This window comes from Mus musculus, chromosome 5 (genome assembly GCF_000001635.26).
Source record: "Mus musculus strain C57BL/6J chromosome 5, GRCm38.p6 C57BL/6J".
NCBI lineage: Eukaryota > Metazoa > Chordata > Mammalia > Rodentia > Muridae > Mus > Mus musculus.
The window spans coordinates 92,615,581-92,633,096 of NC_000071.6; the positions used below are offsets into that span (position 1 = coordinate 92,615,581).

The window sequence follows — 17,516 nt, forward strand, 5'->3', positions numbered from 1 at the left end:
TTAGCGGAGGTCTCTAGGAGAAGGAGCCTGTGCTCTGAAGAAACAGACTGGGAGAAAAAAGCGGCTCATTATGAAAGAAAAGGATACCAGCCGCCAAGTAAAGTGCTAACTAGTCATTTAAGGAAAAAGCCAAAAGCGGCTGGCGAAGGCCAGTTTGCTAATTGGCCTCAGGGCAATCGGCTACCAGGTGCACTCCCGCCCTATGCGGAGTCCCCGCCCTGCGTAGTGCGTCAGCCCGTAGTGCGTCAGCAATGCGCAGAGAGGCAGTGCGCAGAGAGGCAGTGCGCAGACTCATTCATTCCCAGAGAGGAACAAAGGAAAATACAACAGGCATTTCCGGTCTTTGAAGGAGCCGAGGGTGGGCGTGTCCACGCTCCGGTAGAATACGTACAGATTAAGGAAATTGCCGAGTCGGTTCGTAAATACGGAACCAATGCTAATTTTACCTTGGTGCAGTTAGACAGGCTCGCCAGCATGGCACTAACTCCTGCCGACTGGCAAATGATTGCAAAAGCCGCTCTCCCTAGTATGGGCAAATATGTGAAATGGAGATCTCTGTGGCGAGAGGCTGCACAGGCGCAGGACCGAGCAAACGCTGCTGCTTTAACTCCAGAGCAGAGAGATTGGACTTTTGACTTGTTAACGGGTCAGGGAGCTTATTCTGCTGATCAGACAAACTACCATTGGGGAGCTTATGCCCAGATTTCTTCCACGGCTATTAGGGCCTGGAAGGCGCTCTCTCGAGCAGGTGAAACCACTGGTCAGTTAACAAAAATAATCCAGGGACCTCAGGAATCTTTCTCAGATTTTGTGGCCAGAATGACAGAGGCAGCAGAGCGTATTTTTGGAGAGTCAGAGCAAGCTGCGCCTCTCATAGAACAGCTAATCTACGAGCAAGCCACAAAGGAGTGCCGAGCGGCCATAGCCCCAAGAAAGAACAAAGGCTTACAAGACTGGCTCAGGGTCTGTCGAGAGCTTGGGGGACCTCTCAGCAATGCAGGTTTAGCGGCTGCCATCCTTCAATCTCAGAACCGCTCCATGAGCAGAAATAATCAGAGGACATGTTTTAATTGCGGAAAGCCTGGGCATTTTAAGAAAGATTGCAGAGCTCCAGATAAACAGGGAGGGACTCTCACTCTTTGCTCTAAGTGTGGCAAGGGTTATCATAGAGCTGACCAGTGTCGCTCTGTGAGGGATATAAAGGGCAGAGTCCTTCCCCCACCTGATAGTCAATCAACTGATGTGCCAAAAAACGGGTCATCGGGCCCTCGGTCCCAGGGCCCTCAAAGATATGGGAACCGGTTTGTCAGGACCCAGGAAGCAGTCAGAGAGACGACCCAGGAAGACCCACAAGGGTGGACCTGCGTGCCGCCTCCGACTTCCTATTAATGCCTCAAATGAGTATTCAGCCGGTGCCGGTGGAGCCTATACCATCCTTGCCCCCGGGAACCATGGGCCTTATTCTCGGCCGAGGTTCACTCACCTTGCAGGGCTTAGTAGTCCACCCTGGAGTTATGGATTGTCAACATTCCCCTGAAATACAGGTCCTGTGCTCAAGCCCTAAAGGCGTTTTTTCTATTAGTAAAGGAGATAGGATAGCTCAGCTGCTGCTCCTCCCTGATAATACCAGGGAGAAATCTGCAGGACCTGAGATAAAGAAAATGGGCTCCTCAGGAAATGATTCTGCCTATTTGGTTGTATCTTTAAATGATAGACCTAAGCTCCGCCTTAAGATTAATGGAAAAGAGTTTGAAGGCATCCTTGATACCGGAGCAGATAAAAGTATAATTTCTACACATTGGTGGCCCAAAGCATGGCCCACCACAGAGTCATCTCATTCATTACAGGGCCTAGGATATCAATCATGTCCCACTATAAGCTCCGTTGCCTTGACGTGGGAATCCTCTGAAGGGCAGCAAGGGAAATTCATACCTTATGTGCTCCCACTCCCGGTTAACCTCTGGGGAAGGGATATTATGCAGCATTTGGGCCTTATTTTGTCCAATGAAAACGCCCCATCAGGAGGGTATTCAGCTAAAGCAAAAAATATCATGGCGAAGATGGGTTATAAAGAAGGAAAAGGGTTAGGACATCAAGAACAGGGAAGGATAGAGCCCATCTCACCTAATGGAAACCAAGACAGACAGGGTCTGGGTTTTCCTTAGCGGCCATTGGGGCAGCACGACCCATACCATGGAAAACAGGGGACCCAGTGTGGGTTCCTCAATGGCACCTATCCTCTGAAAAACTAGAAGCTGTGATTCAACTGGTAGAGGAACAATTAAAACTAGGCCATATTGAACCCTCTACCTCACCTTGGAATACTCCAATTTTTGTAATTAAGAAAAAGTCAGGAAAGTGGAGACTGCTCCATGACCTCAGAGCCATTAATGAGCAAATGAACTTATTTGGCCCAGTACAGAGGGGTCTCCCTGTACTTTCCGCCTTACCACGTGGCTGGAATTTAATTATTATAGATATTAAAGATTGTTTCTTTTCTATACCTTTGTGTCCAAGGGATAGGCCCAGATTTGCCTTTACCATCCCCTCTATTAATCACATGGAACCTGATAAGAGGTATCAATGGAAGGTCTTACCACAGGGAATGTCCAATAGTCCTACTATGTGTCAACTTTATGTACAAGAAGCTCTTTTGCCAGTGAGGGAACAATTCCCCTCTTTAATTTTGCTCCTTTACATGGATGACATCCTCCTGTGCCATAAAGACCTTACCATGCTACAAAAGGCATATCCTTTTCTACTTAAAACTTTAAGTCAGTGGGGTCTACAGATAGCCACAGAAAAGGTCCAAATTTCTGATACAGGACAATTCTTGGGCTCTGTGGTGTCCCCAGATAAGATTGTGCCCCAAAAGGTAGAGATAAGAAGAGATCACCTCCATACCTTAAATGATTTTCAAAAGCTGTTGGGAGATATTAATTGGCTCAGACCTTTTTTAAAGATTCCTTCCGCTGAGTTAAGGCCTTTGTTTAGTATTTTAGAAGGAGATCCTCATATCTCCTCCCCTAGGACTCTTACTCTAGCTGCTAACCAGGCCTTACAAAAGGTGGAAAAAGCCTTACAGAATGCACAATTACAACGTATTGAGGATTCGCAGCCTTTCAGTTTGTGTGTCTTTAAGACAGCACAATTGCCAACTGCAGTTTTGTGGCAAAATGGGCCATTGTTGTGGATCCATCCAAACGTATCCCCAGCTAAAATAATAGATTGGTATCCTGATGCAATTGCACAGCTTGCCCTTAAAGGCCTAAAAGCAGCAATCACCCACTTTGGGCAAAGTCCATATCTTTTAATTGTACCTTATACCGCTGCACAGGTTCAAACCTTGGCAGCCGCATCTAATGATTGGGCAGTTTTAGTTACCTCCTTTTCAGGAAAAATAGATAACCATTATCCAAAACATCCAATCTTACAGTTTGCCCAAAATCAATCTGTTGTGTTTCCACAAATAACAGTAAGAAACCCACTTAAAAATGGGATTGTGGTATATACTGATGGATCAAAAACTGGCATAGGTGCCTATGTGGCTAATGGTAAAGTGGTATCCAAACAATATAATGAAAATTCACCGCAAGTGGTAGAATGTTTAGTGGTCTTAGAAGTTTTAAAAACCTTTTTAGAACCCCTTAATATTGTGTCAGATTCCTGTTATGTGGTAAATGCAGTAAATCTTTTAGAAGTGGCTGGAGTGATTAAGCCTTCCAGTAGAGTTGCCAATATTTTTCAGCAGATACAATTAGTTTTGTTATCTAGAAGATCTCCTGTTTATATTACTCATGTTAGAGCCCATTCAGGCCTACCTGGCCCCATGGCTCTGGGAAATGATTTGGCAGATAAGGCCACTAAAGTGGTGGCTGCTGCCCTATCATCCCCGGTAGAGGCTGCAAGAAATTTTCATAACAATTTTCATGTGACGGCTGAAACATTACGCAGTCGTTTCTCCTTGACAAGAAAAGAAGCCCGTGACATTGTTACTCAATGTCAAAGCTGCTGTGAGTTCTTGCCAGTTCCTCATGTGGGAATTAACCCACGCGGTATTCGACCTCTACAGGTCTGGCAAATGGATGTTACACATGTTTCTTCCTTTGGAAAACTTCAATATCTCCATGTGTCCATTGACACATGTTCTGGCATCATGTTTGCCTCTCCGTTAACCGGAGAAAAAGCCTCACATGTGATTCAACATTGTCTTGAGGCATGGAGTGCTTGGGGGAAACCCAGACTCCTTAAGACTGATAATGGACCAGCTTATACGTCTCAAAAATTTCAGCAGTTCTGCCGTCAGATGGACGTAACCCACCTGACTGGACTTCCGTACAACCCTCAAGGACAGGGTATTGTTGAGCGTGCGCATCGCACCCTCAAAGCCTATCTTATAAAACAGAAGAGGGGAACTTTTGAGGAGACTGTACCCCGAGCACCAAGAGTGTCGGTGTCTTTGGCACTCTTTACACTCAATTTTTTAAATATTGATGCTCATGGCCATACTGCGGCTGAACGTCATTGTTCAGAGCCAGATAGGCCCAATGAGATGGTTAAATGGAAAAATGTTCTTGATAATAAATGGTATGGCCCGGATCCTATTTTGATAAGATCCAGGGGAGCTATCTGTGTTTTCCCACAGAATGAAGACAACCCATTTTGGGTACCAGAAAGACTCACCCGAAAAATCCAGACTGACCAAGGGAATACTAATGTCCCTCGTCTTGGTGATGTCCAGGGCGTCAATAATAAAGAGAGAGCAGCGTTGGGGGATAATGTCGACATTTCCACTCCCAATGACGGTGATGTATAATGCTCAAGTATTCTCCTGCTTTTTTACCACTAACTAGGAGAACTGGGTTTGGCCTTAATTCAGACAGCCTTGGTTCTGTCTGGACAGGTCCAGATGACTGACACCATTAACACTTTGTCAGCCTCAGTGACTACAGTCATAGATAAACAGGCCTCAGCTAATGTCAAGATACAGAGAGGTCTCATGCTGGTTAATCAACTCATAGATCTTGTCCAGATACAACTAGATGTATTATGACAAATAACTCAGCAGGGATGTGAACAAAAGTTTCCGGGATTGTGTGTTATTTCCATTCAGTATGTTAAATTTACTAGGACAGCTAATTTGTCAAAAAGTCTTTTTCAGTATATGTTACAGAATTGGATGGCTGAATTTGAACAGATCCTTCGAGAATTGAGACTTCAGGTCAACTCCACGCGCTTGGACCTGTCGCTGACCAAAGGATTACCCAATTGGATCTCCTCAGCATTTTCTTTCTTTAAAAAATTGGGTGGGATTAATATTATTTGGAGATACACTTTGCTGTGGATTAGTGTTGCTTCTTTGATTGGTCTGTAAGCTTAAGGCCTAAACTAGGAGAGACAAGGTGGTTATTGCCCAGGCGCTTGCAGGACTAGAACATGGAGCTCCCCCTGATATATGGTTATCTATGCTTAGGCAATAGGTCGCTGGCCACTCAGCTCTTATATCTCACGAGGCTAGACTCATTGCACGAGATAGAGTGAGTGTGCTTCAGCAGCCCGAGAGAGTTGCAAGGCTAAGCACTGCAGTAGAAGGGCTCTGCGGCATATATGAGCCTATTCTAGGGAGACATGTCATCTTTCAAGAAGGTTCAGTGTCCTAGTTCCCTTCCCCCAGGCAAAACGACACGGGAGCAGGTCAGGGTTGCTCTGGGTAAAAGCCTGTGAGCCTAAGAGCTAATCCTGTACATGGCTCCTTTACCTACACACTGGGGATTTGACCTCTATCTCCACTCTCATTAATATGGGTGGCCTATTTGCTCTTATTAATAGAAAAGGGGGAACTGTGGGAAGCCGCCCCCACATTCGCCGTCACAAGATGGCGCTGACATCCTGTGTTCTAAGTTGGTAAACAAATAATCTGCGCATGAGCCAAGGGTATTTACGACTACTTGTACTCTGTTTTTCCCGTGAACGTCAGCTCGGCCATGGGCTGCAGCCAATCAGGGAGTGATGCGTCCTAGGCAATTGTTGTTCTCTTTAAAGAGGAAAGGGGTTTCGTTTTCTCGCTCTCTTGCTTCGCTCTCTCTTGCTTCTTACACTCTGGCCCCATAAGATGTAAGCAATAAAGCTTTGCCGTAGAAGATTCTGGTTGTTGTGTTCTTCCTGGCCGGTCGTGAGAACGCGTCGAATAACAGAGAGTGATTCTGGGTACTATAAGAAAGCAGGTGGAGCCAGCCATGAGGATAAAGCCAGTAAGCTGTGCTCCTCCATGGTCTCTGCTTCAGTTCCTGCCCTGAGTTCCTTTGATGATGGACTGTGCTGCAGAATTATAAACCAAATCCTTTCTTCTTCAAGTGGCTTTCAGTAAGCCACGTTTTATCACAGGAATAGGCAGCTAGCTAAGCCGTAACAACCATGTTCATATTAATGTGCATTACACCAATTGTTGAGAGTTGGAAGGATACTGAGTGGGGTTAAAGTGCTCTATGGTATTCAGAATATGTGAGAAGGCAAACATTCTCATTTAGAGTAATCCAATCAGACAGAGTATTGCTCTCGTGTCCTCACTAATCATTAAAGTAACCATGACAAAGGGCTGGAGAAATAACTCCGATGGTAAAATATGTGTTATGCAAACAAGAGTGCCTGAGTTTGATGGTTGGGGCTCACGTAAACCATAAACTGTGGCAGCATAAGCTGGAAATGTCAGCACTGGTCATGCAGAGAAAGGGTCCCCGGGGCTGCCAGCTAACAGCTAGCCTAACTTGGGAGTTTCAGGTGAAACACTCTGTTCCCTAAAGTAAGATGGACGGCATCCTGGGGAATGATACTCAAGGATGACCTCAGGGCTCATCTCTCACACATACACACACACACACACACACACACACACACACACACACACACACGAACACATGCACACCTGCACACACAAATGCACACACGTTTTAACTACATTAACATTCCTCTATAATGAAGCTCTTTTCACATAGCACAGGCCAGATTTATAGCCATGTTTTCATTGAGTAACTGTTTGTTTCATTCTTTCCCAATTGTTTTCTCTTCTGTGAGGTAAATTATGTTTACTGTCTTGCCCTTGCTTCCTAAGGCATCTAATATGCTTTCTATAATTTGTCTTCCTAATGAAGTTTGCTTCCTGTAATTTGTTTCTTGGCTACAATTTAAGTCACTCTCTATAATATTTTCATTCCTCTTTCCCTTTCTGAGTCTGAGCCACGCGAGTTCTAAACAGAGTCTGATCTTTCAGTCTGTCTGTCTCTTTTGTTTTTATGGGAGTCACTTTGTACATCACGGGAAATGATCTGGAGAGTTGTGATTCTCCCTTTGACTCCAGCCATTCAATGACCATTTCCTTAGCACCTGCTCTGTGTCAGGAAGGCTCTAAACACCCAGGTATGTCAGAAAGGGAAAGACTACTGGGCCTTATTTCCCAGGCCGTGGCACACACTAGCAACATGAATTAGTACGTTACATGATACGTTCCAGGATGATGTGTAATGTAGTGGGAAAGGTCAGGGGAACTGGAAAGTGTGGGAAGGTTGTGATTTTTTTTTTTTTAATAATGGTGAGAGCTAAGGGTTTCCGAGAAAGTGACATTTACATTACTTCAAAGAATCTGAGGTGGTTGGCAATGTTGGCACTGTAGGTGGAAAAAACTGAACGGGAGCTGTAGGAAGTGAGAGTCCATGGGGCTTAAACACCGCTGTGTGACTTTGGCTTTCTTCTCTTGGGAGTGAGGCACCTCTGTGGAGTCCACTGAAAACTCACCTGTAGATGTGAACGTGAAGCAGCTAGACGGGTCTTCTAGGTCTCCGGGATGCAGAGGGACAGGCTCTCTGGAAACGTAAGGACAGTGTGCAGGTTAACTTTGCCCATTTGACTACACTGAGAAACACATGGAGATGAGGGAGGCATACAGCCGGGCAGGGCATCTCTGGGGTTCCCAGAGCCAGGCAGGGCATCGCTGGGGTTCCCAGAGACGACTGGACTGTGGAGGCTCTCCACGAGTGAAGTTGAGGGAGGAGGAAGGGGAGGAGCCTAGTCATGGGAGTAAGCCACCGGAGACTTGTGGAGGATCCTTCCAGTATTCTCCCCACGTTCTCTTTTCCTCTCTTCCATGTATAAACAGTTTTCTCTGCCACATACTCCTATGATGAGTTCTGTCCAAGCACACCCTGAAGCCCAAATAAAATCCTTTCCTCCCTTCTGTTCTTTCTTTCAGGCATAAGAGTTAGAGAGAAGCTAACATAAAGGCCAATGCAAACTTTGTTTTCTGAAGCCCAGTACTGAGATATATGGACTAATGGAAGCCAATGCAGGCACATGTAGCAGCTTGGAATATAAACTTAAGATGCCCAATCATAACTGTAAGCTGTTAAGTTCTCAAACACCTGTAGTGGGAAAGCCAAAATACATTGTAGTTTTTAATTCAGTACTCAAAAAGGGTTCCCTCCTCCCCCTTTAAGACAGGGTCTGTAGCCTAGGCTGCTCTACAGCTCCCGCAATGTAGCTGAGGATGACCTTGAACTTGTGGCCTTCCTGCTCATTCCTGCTGAATGCTGGGATTATAGGCAGGCAACCCCGGCCTACTCACTAAAATCATATTAATGGAATCTTGGTTAGAAATTTTAATTTTTGTATAATAAAAATTGTAAGTAGATATAAATTTCTCATATATCCTGTAAGTTGCTATTTTAACCACTCATTTAGGAGTGAGGTAAGCAGCTGAGTGTGTTGGTACATGCCTGTAACCCCTGCCCTTGGGAGGCTAAGGCAGAGGGAGCTGAGTTCTAGACCAGCCAGCACTATATGGCAAACAAGTGACCAGAAAGGAAACGGAAGAAACCAAAGAGAGTTAACAAGAACTCAGCATTAATAATGCAAGGTTACAGAACTCAGATACAGTCGGCTCAGTGGGTGGAAAGAGGCCTGGCCCTGCCCTGCAGTTCTGAGACTGACACTCTGAGTCCTCTGGGTAACTGAGCTTACAATTGGTGCTGTGACACAGGGATGGTACTAGCTTTTCTTCATTGCGGTTAAGTGCTTTAGTCATAGCCATCATCACCCATGGTACAAGTTAAAGAGATGACTAATGTAAATAAGCACTGGGGGTTACTCTGTCAGTTTTGTAGTAACTTTGAGTTACTAGAGAACAAAAGTGGTAAGGCTCAGTAAGAACGTAACTACAGCAACGAAAAATGGTGTGGTGGCTTCCCAGATGGTGCCTCAGGGAAAACCGCTTGTTCTGAGTTCAGTCCCTGGTCAGACAGTGCAGGGAGAGAACTGGCTCCCACAGGTTGTTCCTCTGACTGCCACACATGTGCTCTGGGACGTGCATGCACACACACTCACACACATCACAATAAACGTGAAGATTTTTAAAGAAAAAAGTCTCAGAAAAGTGTACAGTGGAGTCCTGGGAAGCTCCGCTGACAGCTGGTTATCACAATACATTTTATGCAAATGCAGGTGTGAGAGTCCTGGTTGCTTCGGCTATGCTAGTCATCCAGCTGTAAAATACTATCTTTTCAGTGCCTTTTTAAAAAAGACTTATTTATTATATGTAAGTACACTGTAGCTGTCTTCAGCCTTTTTTCTTCTCACTCCAGTCCCGCTCGCTCACTATAGTTGTCTTTAGACACCCCAGAAGAGGGCATCAGATCTCATTACAGATGGTTGTGAGCCATCATGTGGTTGCTGGAATTTGAACTCACAACCTTTGGAAGAACAGTCAGCGCTCTTAACCACTGAGCCATCTCTCCGGCCCTCAGTGACATTTTTAAAATAATAAAATAAGTATTGGCAATTTCATTACTGAAAGAAACAGATTTTTCTAACCACAAAGAAACTCTACAGTGGAGCCTTTGCTACCTAGGGGAAGTAACTGTGCCCTATGCCTGTGACTGGCTTCCTCCCAGGTAGCTCAGCGTAAGTCCCCAGAGGCAGTACACAGCAGTGGCTACAAACATGTGCTTTGAAGCCACTAAGGCTCAAGTTCAGAGATTACAAGTTGAATGCCCTTGGCAAGTTGCTTACACAATCTGATTTTCTTCATTTCTAGCCTAAAAAGAAGATAATAGCTACCACATACATTAGATAAACAAGATGAGATAACTCTAAAGCAACTAGAAAAGAGGAGAGATAGAATTATAATATAGTTATTATAGTACAGTATAGTACTATATATCCAAGAAAGTAGAAAATCAATAATTTCTGATTAGATGAAAAGAAAGACAGAGTTAGAAAGATTCAATTTATTGTATTGTGATCAAGACACAGAAACAGTATTGAAGATACTGTCTTGATTCATTCACTAAAAAGTATTTACTGAGTGGTTTTTGGTAGGCGTTGTGCACAAGTGCTGAGCACATGGGGATGAAAAAGCTCATTCGTAACTTAGTCAGAGTTACTATTGCTGCCATGAATCACCAGGACCAAAGCAACCTGGGGAGGAAAGGCATTATTTAGCTTACCCTTCTACACCACAGCTCATCACCAAAGGAAGTCAGGACAGGAACTCAAACAAGGCAGAGACCTGGGGTAGGAGCTGATGCAGAGGCCGTGAAGAGGTGCTGCTTACTGGCTTGCTTCCCCTGGCTTGCTCAGTCAGCTTTCTTATAGAACCCAGGACCACCAGCCCAGGACTGACACAACCTACAATAGGCTGGGCCTTTCCCCATCAATCACTAATTACCATGTGCCCCACAGGCTTGCCTAGCGGGAGCTTATGGAATCATTTTCTCAGTTGAGGCTCCATCCTCTCTGGCAACTCTAGCTTGTGTCAGGTTGGCAAAACTAGCCAGCACAATAACTAAAATGTAAGCAGTTTCCACTATGCAATCATTTTCATATTCCTTTTTTTATTCATCTCTCATACAATACATCCCAACCACAGATTCCCTCCCTCCACCCGTCTCCACTCCCCACCTCCCTTCTCCCCTCATCCACTTCTCCTCCATTTCCCTTCAGAAAAGAGCAGGCCTCCTAGGGATATCAAATGAACATGGCACAACCAGCTCTAATATCAGGGCTGGGTGAAGCAACCCAGTAGGAGAAAAAGGGTCCCAAGAGCAGGTGAATGAGTCAAAGACACCCCCACTACTACTGTTAGCATTCTGTCTAAACTCCACCCGGCAGTTACCTGGCAACAGCCAGGTATGCTCCTCCCCACAGTTACCTGGCAGCAGCCAGGTAGGCCTGACCCACTATAAAAGGGGCTACTTGGCCCCCCTCCACTTCTCTTGCTCTCTTGCCTCTTGCTCCCCCCTCTCCCCATTCCCTTCTCTCCTTTCTCCACGTGGTCATGGCTGGCCTCTACTTTTCTACTCTCTCCTTCTCTCTGCCTTTCTCTGCCTCTACTACCCTCTTAACTCCCCTCCTCATGCCCTGAATAAAGCATCCTGTGGCTGGTCCCTCAGAGGGAAGAGATGCCTTAGCATGGGCCCGCTAAGGCATCCCCTTTCCCCCATACCTCACCACACCCCCATAGAACATATTCTTAAACCTCTTTATCTTTTTATAACACATCGCCCACTGTTAGGAGTCCCACAAAAAAACATTCTTATACTCTTAAGAAAGATATAAAGATGGCTTATATTTTTATGGGTCATGAAAACAAAAAAGATTAAGGATTTTCTATACGTTACTCTATAAACACACATTATAATTTTATGCAACTGAAGAGTCAGGACTGAAATCTGCTTGCTTATATTCCATGGGCCTAGGACAGCACATTTGGTACATTACAGAGTTCCAGGCTTTAAGGCAGAGAACTGAACAAAAAGGACATTTTATAAGCAAGGGCAGGCAGTGAAGCCATTTCTCACCTGCTCAGAGTCTCACTGGATTTGCTGCCTTCAGTGGACTCCCTCAAGGAGTTGTTGCTCCTGTTGGTAAGAGAAGAGCAGGAATTAAAGATACAATGTTAGAAAGCTGGGCACAGTGGCCAGGCATCACAGCACTCAGAAGGCAGAGGCAAGCCAATCTCTGGGTGTTCCAGGCCACCTTGGCCTACATAGTGAGTTGTAGGTCAGCCAGGGCTACATAGTGAGACCCTGTCTTGAAAAACAAAACAACACAAAAACCACAAAAAAGATAGGTTGTTATTTTCTTATTGGTATAATAAACATCTGTAAGAGAAATAGTTTATTCTTTAGTGGGGGAGGGTGCTGGGAATTGAACCCAGGGCTGTGTGTAAAAACAAGCTACACTGCAAGGACAATTTATTTTTATATTGATAGCTAGATATATCATCAAGTGTTAGCTTTAGGATAAAACACATTTTCATTTGAGCACTGATTTTGGGCAGATATAGACAGAAAAGAATGAGGCTGACACTCTGGCTCTTCTATGAGAGAATGCGAAGTCACAAGAAAGACAGCTGTGGGACGCCTTTCCGTAAAAGGCTCGCTGCCAAGTCTGACAACATGAATTTGATCCCTGGAGTGCCATGGAGAGACTAGACTCCTGCAGAGTGTCTTGTGGCACTTAGGGACTAAAGACAGCTTAGTATATGCTTGCCTGTCATGTACAAAGCTCTGGCTTTGATCACGAACACCATATAAACTGGCAGTGGAGGCAGGAGGATCAGGAGTTACTCAAGATCACCCATTCCTGGATATATGTAAGATCCTGCCTCACGATTTTAAAAAGGGTGCTGGTAATGGTGGAACGATCTAGTTAGATTAGAGCACAGTACATCAGTACAGGGTGTGACTTAGGGTTATCATTGTGGTCAGGAAACACCATGGCCAAAAGCACTGAGGAAAGTCAGGGCAGGAACTCAAGGTAACCTAGAGACAGGAACTGAAGCAGATTTCTGATAGAGAAATCCTGCTTAATGGCCCGCTCCTTATGGCTTACTCAGCCAGCTTTCTTAAACAACTCAGGACCACTTGCCTAGCAATGGTGCCACTGCCTGTGGGTTCAGCCTCCCACATCAATCATTCATCCTGAGAATACCACCTAGGCTTGCATTTCTCAACGGTAGTTTCCTCTCCTCAAGCGACTGTAGCTTGCATTATGTTGACTTAAACTAGCCACCACAGACTAGTTACTAGAAGTCAGTTTTTGATGCCAGCCTGGGAGATCAGTGTTCATTGCAACAGGCAGTGATGAGACAGGGTTTTTAAAGCAAGGAGTTTTGTGTCCTCTCTGAATAATGACCATTAGACTTTTTTTCTTTTGCTCACATTGCTCTCAGAAATTGTCCTTTGTAGAGTTTTTTAGAATGTTGTAAGTTTTCTTCATTTTAATGATTTTATTTAGAATTCAGCTATTAAGTTGATGAACATAGGATCATCTTTAGCACAATCTTACATTGGTGCTGTTATAACTTCCTTCTGAACCACCTTTCAAAGTTACAGCAGACACTGTAAATACATGTAAATATAGAGAAAGTCCTTTGGTGTGGCATACCATACCCATAGCTCATATGGCTACAGATCAGAGCTTTTATCTGGATGCTGAACATCCTCCTAAGTCCCCTGAGTTAAATGAAGAATTAAGGCTTGGTCCCCAGCTTGGAACCACTGGAAGGCAGTTGGCCCTTCAGGAGGTGGGGCCTTGTGTCACCATGAGTGATATCCAAGGGGACTTGTCTCTCTTGCTTCTCAGCAGTGAGGTGTACAGCCTGCCTCAGAGTCTTACACAGCTTTACCACTGCCATCTGACACCGTCAACAGGGTCCCAAAGCAGTGGGTGTGCCTGACCGTGGATTGGAACCTCAGGGATGTGGGGGACATCAACTTTTGTTCTTGTTAAGTTCCCTCAGGCAGTGTGCTATAATGACAGAAGGCTGAGGCTCACAATCAGCAAGATTGGAAATAGGCAAAGAAGAGAAGAAAATGCTTTCAGTTCACTTCGAGAACCTGGACGTCCCTTTCAGAGTTAAGCCATGGAACAGGTTTCCTTCTCTGAAGCCAATACGCACATCAGGTTCCATGGAAACCACAGTCCTGCACAACGGCTCGGCCTAAGAGTCTGATATTCTTACCTGTGGCAGAGCTCTGCTCTCAGACTTGACTCGGTGATGCAGTCTCTTACTCTGTCTTCTCTGTGGAGACAGACAACCCAGTTAACTGAGTTAAACACATGTGCATCTCAGGGTTCATCTTTTAGAAACAATCGACTACTCACTGATGCTTAATTTTTCTCTAGGCTACCTACCCATCACTGTATTTCTCTAGGCTACCTACCCATCACTGTATTTCTCTAGGCTACCTACCCATCACTGTATTTCTCTAGGCTACCTACCCATCACTGTATTTCTTTAGGCTACCTACCCATCACTGTATTTCTCTAGGCTACCTACCCATCACTGTATTTCTCTAGGCTACCTACCCATCACTGTATTTCTCTAGGCTACCTACCCATCACTGTATTTCTCTAGGCTACCTACCCATCACTGTATTTCTCTAGGCTACCTACCCATCACTGTATTTCTCTAGGCTACCTACCCATCACTGTATTTCTCTAGGCTACCTACCCATCACTGTATTTCTCTAGGCTACCTACCCATCACTGTATTTAAGCGATCCAAGCAAACCTACCAAGAGCCAGCTAGCTCTGGATTTCAACTCGGACAACGCTTTCTTTCATGAGTTTGTTTTTGGTGTGTAGTTCTTTGTTGTTTTAACAGGTTGGAGCAGTATAGCACTGGCTGGCCTGGAACTCACAATGTAAACCAGGCTGGCGACAATCCTCCTGCCTCTGCTCCATAAGTGCTAGGATTCCAGGCGTGCACCACTACACAGGCTTTCTTGCAGGCCTTCTTCAGCATTAGGGAGAAGTCAGACTTTAGTGACAGGGCCATTTGGGGGATTACAGAAAATTCACTGGAATTATCACCAGATACATTTGTTTGATGTAGTCCCAAGTTCAAGGCCACTGGGGACAGCAGTAATGGAAACTGACTAGGGAAGCTATGGTAACCCTCCGCATCATTAGTGCTCAGGACCAGACTCGTGACACTCGCTTGGTTTCATATGAGAAAGGTCAGCCTATGCCGATATTTACTCATCAGTCAATTCACCTTACAACACTGCCCATGCACAGAGGGCCTGCTAGAGTTACAAGAAAAGTGAGAGTGATCAGCGTGGCATGGTAGCACATGCATGCTTGTAATCCTAACACTCTGAATGTTGAGGCAGGAGGATCAAGCGTTCAAAGCCAGCCTGGGGTAAGATTGTTTCAAAACAAAACAAAACAAAACAAAACAAAACAAAACAAAACAAAACAAAACAGTTTGTGGTAGTACACACTTTAATCCCAGCACTCAGGAGGCAGAGGCAGGCAGGTAACCAGGTTTACACAGTGAATTCCAGCACAGCCAGGGCTACACAGTGACCCTGCCTGATTCCCCCTCACACACGGAAAAGGACGAGTTCTGCAAGTCAAAGGACTCTTTGCTGGACTAGCCAACAGCACATTTCTGCCATTGTGTGCCAGAGGTAATGCAATGTCATGATATAGAAGTGATGTATCACTAATGCTTTACTGTTATTACAGCAATTATATCAGTCCAGCTAGTGTCAGCATTTAGATTAAATATGCATGTTCTCAGAACATCTTAAGGAACTGGAAATGAGTTACAGAGATATTCAGAAACTTTTACTTTCATGTATTTGCCTTATAAACACATTAATATTACAAAATTAAGATTAACACCAACATGGATACCATGTTAAATGTTTAATATGAGTTTATCTAAATAACTATTTCAGAGCACTTGGAAAGCACATAGGAATTTCACTGATCTCTGTAGATATGGGCGGGGGGGCTGCTGAGCTGACTCAATCTGTTTTGGATGACACTTTTTTTTTACAGATCTATTTATTTATTATTATACATAAGTACACTGTAGCTGACTTCAGACACATCAGAAGAGGGCGTCAGATCTCATTACAGGTGGTTGTGAGCCACCATGTGGTTGCTGGGATTTGAACTCAGGACCTTCAGAAGAGCAGTCAGTGCTCTTACCAGCTGAGCCATCTCACCAGCCCTGGGTGAGACTTATTAATTTGATATAAGCCATTGTCAAGAACAGCCAGAGACCTGGGCTTTTCCTATTAGCTTATGCCTTGAGTGTTCCTAGTTCCCAGTGCTACATAGTTCTAGTTTTGCAATAGACTGTGTGTTGTTGTACACAAATCAGCCCTTTGGGATTTGTTTCTTTTGCTTGTAAGGTGGGACAAATAAATGCTGTCCCACCTTGTACTGTCATGTTTTTTCACCATGCCTCAGAGAGACAAAAGGTGACCAGCCATGTGAGATCTCAGGTGGAGCAGCCATAGGCCATTTCCCCAGGCAGGAGATTAGAAAGGCAACTAAAGCTGAGGGCAGACAGAGTATCGGAAGGGCCCGCTAGCCATGGGAGGTTAGAAGCGCCCTGTGTGTGTGTGTGCTAGCGCGTGCGCGTCTTTCATCCACTGATCTGAGGAACTCTGGGTGGAGCTGGGAGCACAGTCTGCCTGAGCTTAAACCGCAGTAGCAAAACCTATGAGCAACACCACCTACTCACTTACCGTGTGATACTCAGTAAGATTATGGATGTGAAATCTCTTGGGAATCTTAAATTACTACAAATGAACACTGACTAACACTGTGCACTGGCCACTTTCTGGACTGAATGAGCACTCTTTCTTTTGCTCGTGGGGGCTGGCCTTTTTGCTTTTGCCTAACCTCTCCACCTTTATGCTGGTTCAAAGTTGTTTAACCCTTGACCTTCCAAAGGAGCATGTGGACCACTTAATGGTGGCACACTCCTGGGAGGAGCTTTGCCATTGTGAGCATGCAGTCGTAGAGAGTCACCTACAGTGCTCCAAGAGATGGAGTCCTTCCATCCTCCTCAGTCTTGCTCAGGGCCATGGCCGGCTCCTCGTTGATCACGGTTCTCAACTCCTGCAGGAGCTGCTTCAGGTCCCTCGTCGGGTCCTCCTTCGGTGTGTTGGTTTTTATAGAGTGCTGAGTAAAGCAATGCACACATCAGTACATTATTTATAGACAGACATTATGGAAAAGCAGAATAAATGATGGTTTAATTGCAGCGCACAGGTCCATTCCAACTACTAGTCATTTGGCTCACACCCAGCTTTTATTTCAATAGGATTTGCAGTGGTTCTGATGATCCTCCATTTTAAAGACAGAGCTTTTAAAAGTAAAAGATTTTGATTATTGGAACTGATGTATAGAACAAGTCTTTCTTTTTTAAGAGTTAGAGCTGGCTACCAATTATAAGGAATTTGTACATCTTCAGAGAAAGCCTGAATTTATATTGTCCATATTTTTCTTGTGTTTTGAAAGTATAGCCGGGCAGTGGTGGCACACACCTTTAATCCCAGCACTTGGGAGGCAGAGGCAGGCAGATTTCTGAGTTCAAGGCCAGCCTGGTCTACAATGTGAGTTCCAGGACAGCCAGGGCTACACAGAGAAACCCTGTCTCAAAAAACAGAAACAGAAACAAAAACAAAAACAAAAACAAAAAAAGAAAGTATAAA

The 17,516-nt window shown here is 44.8% G+C and overlaps 1 protein-coding gene across 13 annotated transcripts in view, besides 1 other annotated feature; it reads right to left on the bottom strand.

The window, feature by feature from the left end:
• Positions 1-17,516, bottom strand: part of Ccdc158 (coiled-coil domain containing 158) — a 67,236-nt gene that overhangs the window by 7,344 nt on the left and 42,376 nt on the right. For all 13 annotated transcript variants that reach the window (XM_006534992.3, XM_030254576.1, XM_006534994.3 and 10 more), the window contains 4 exons: positions 16,835-16,983; positions 14,015-14,074; positions 11,847-11,906; positions 7,789-7,856 (listed from right to left, as the gene is read on the bottom strand). In XM_006534992.3, the coding sequence (XP_006535055.1) occupies positions 7,789-7,856; positions 11,847-11,906; positions 14,015-14,074; positions 16,835-16,983 (337 nt within the window). The remainder of the gene's footprint in view (positions 1-7,788; positions 7,857-11,846; positions 11,907-14,014; positions 14,075-16,834; positions 16,984-17,516) is intronic.
• Positions 12,173-12,797: an enhancer, noted in NCBI's record as "VISTA enhancer mm187". NCBI's record gives its function as "enhancer in: heart[5/6]" and the evidence as "EXISTENCE:transgenic organism evidence [ECO:0001131][PMID:17130149]".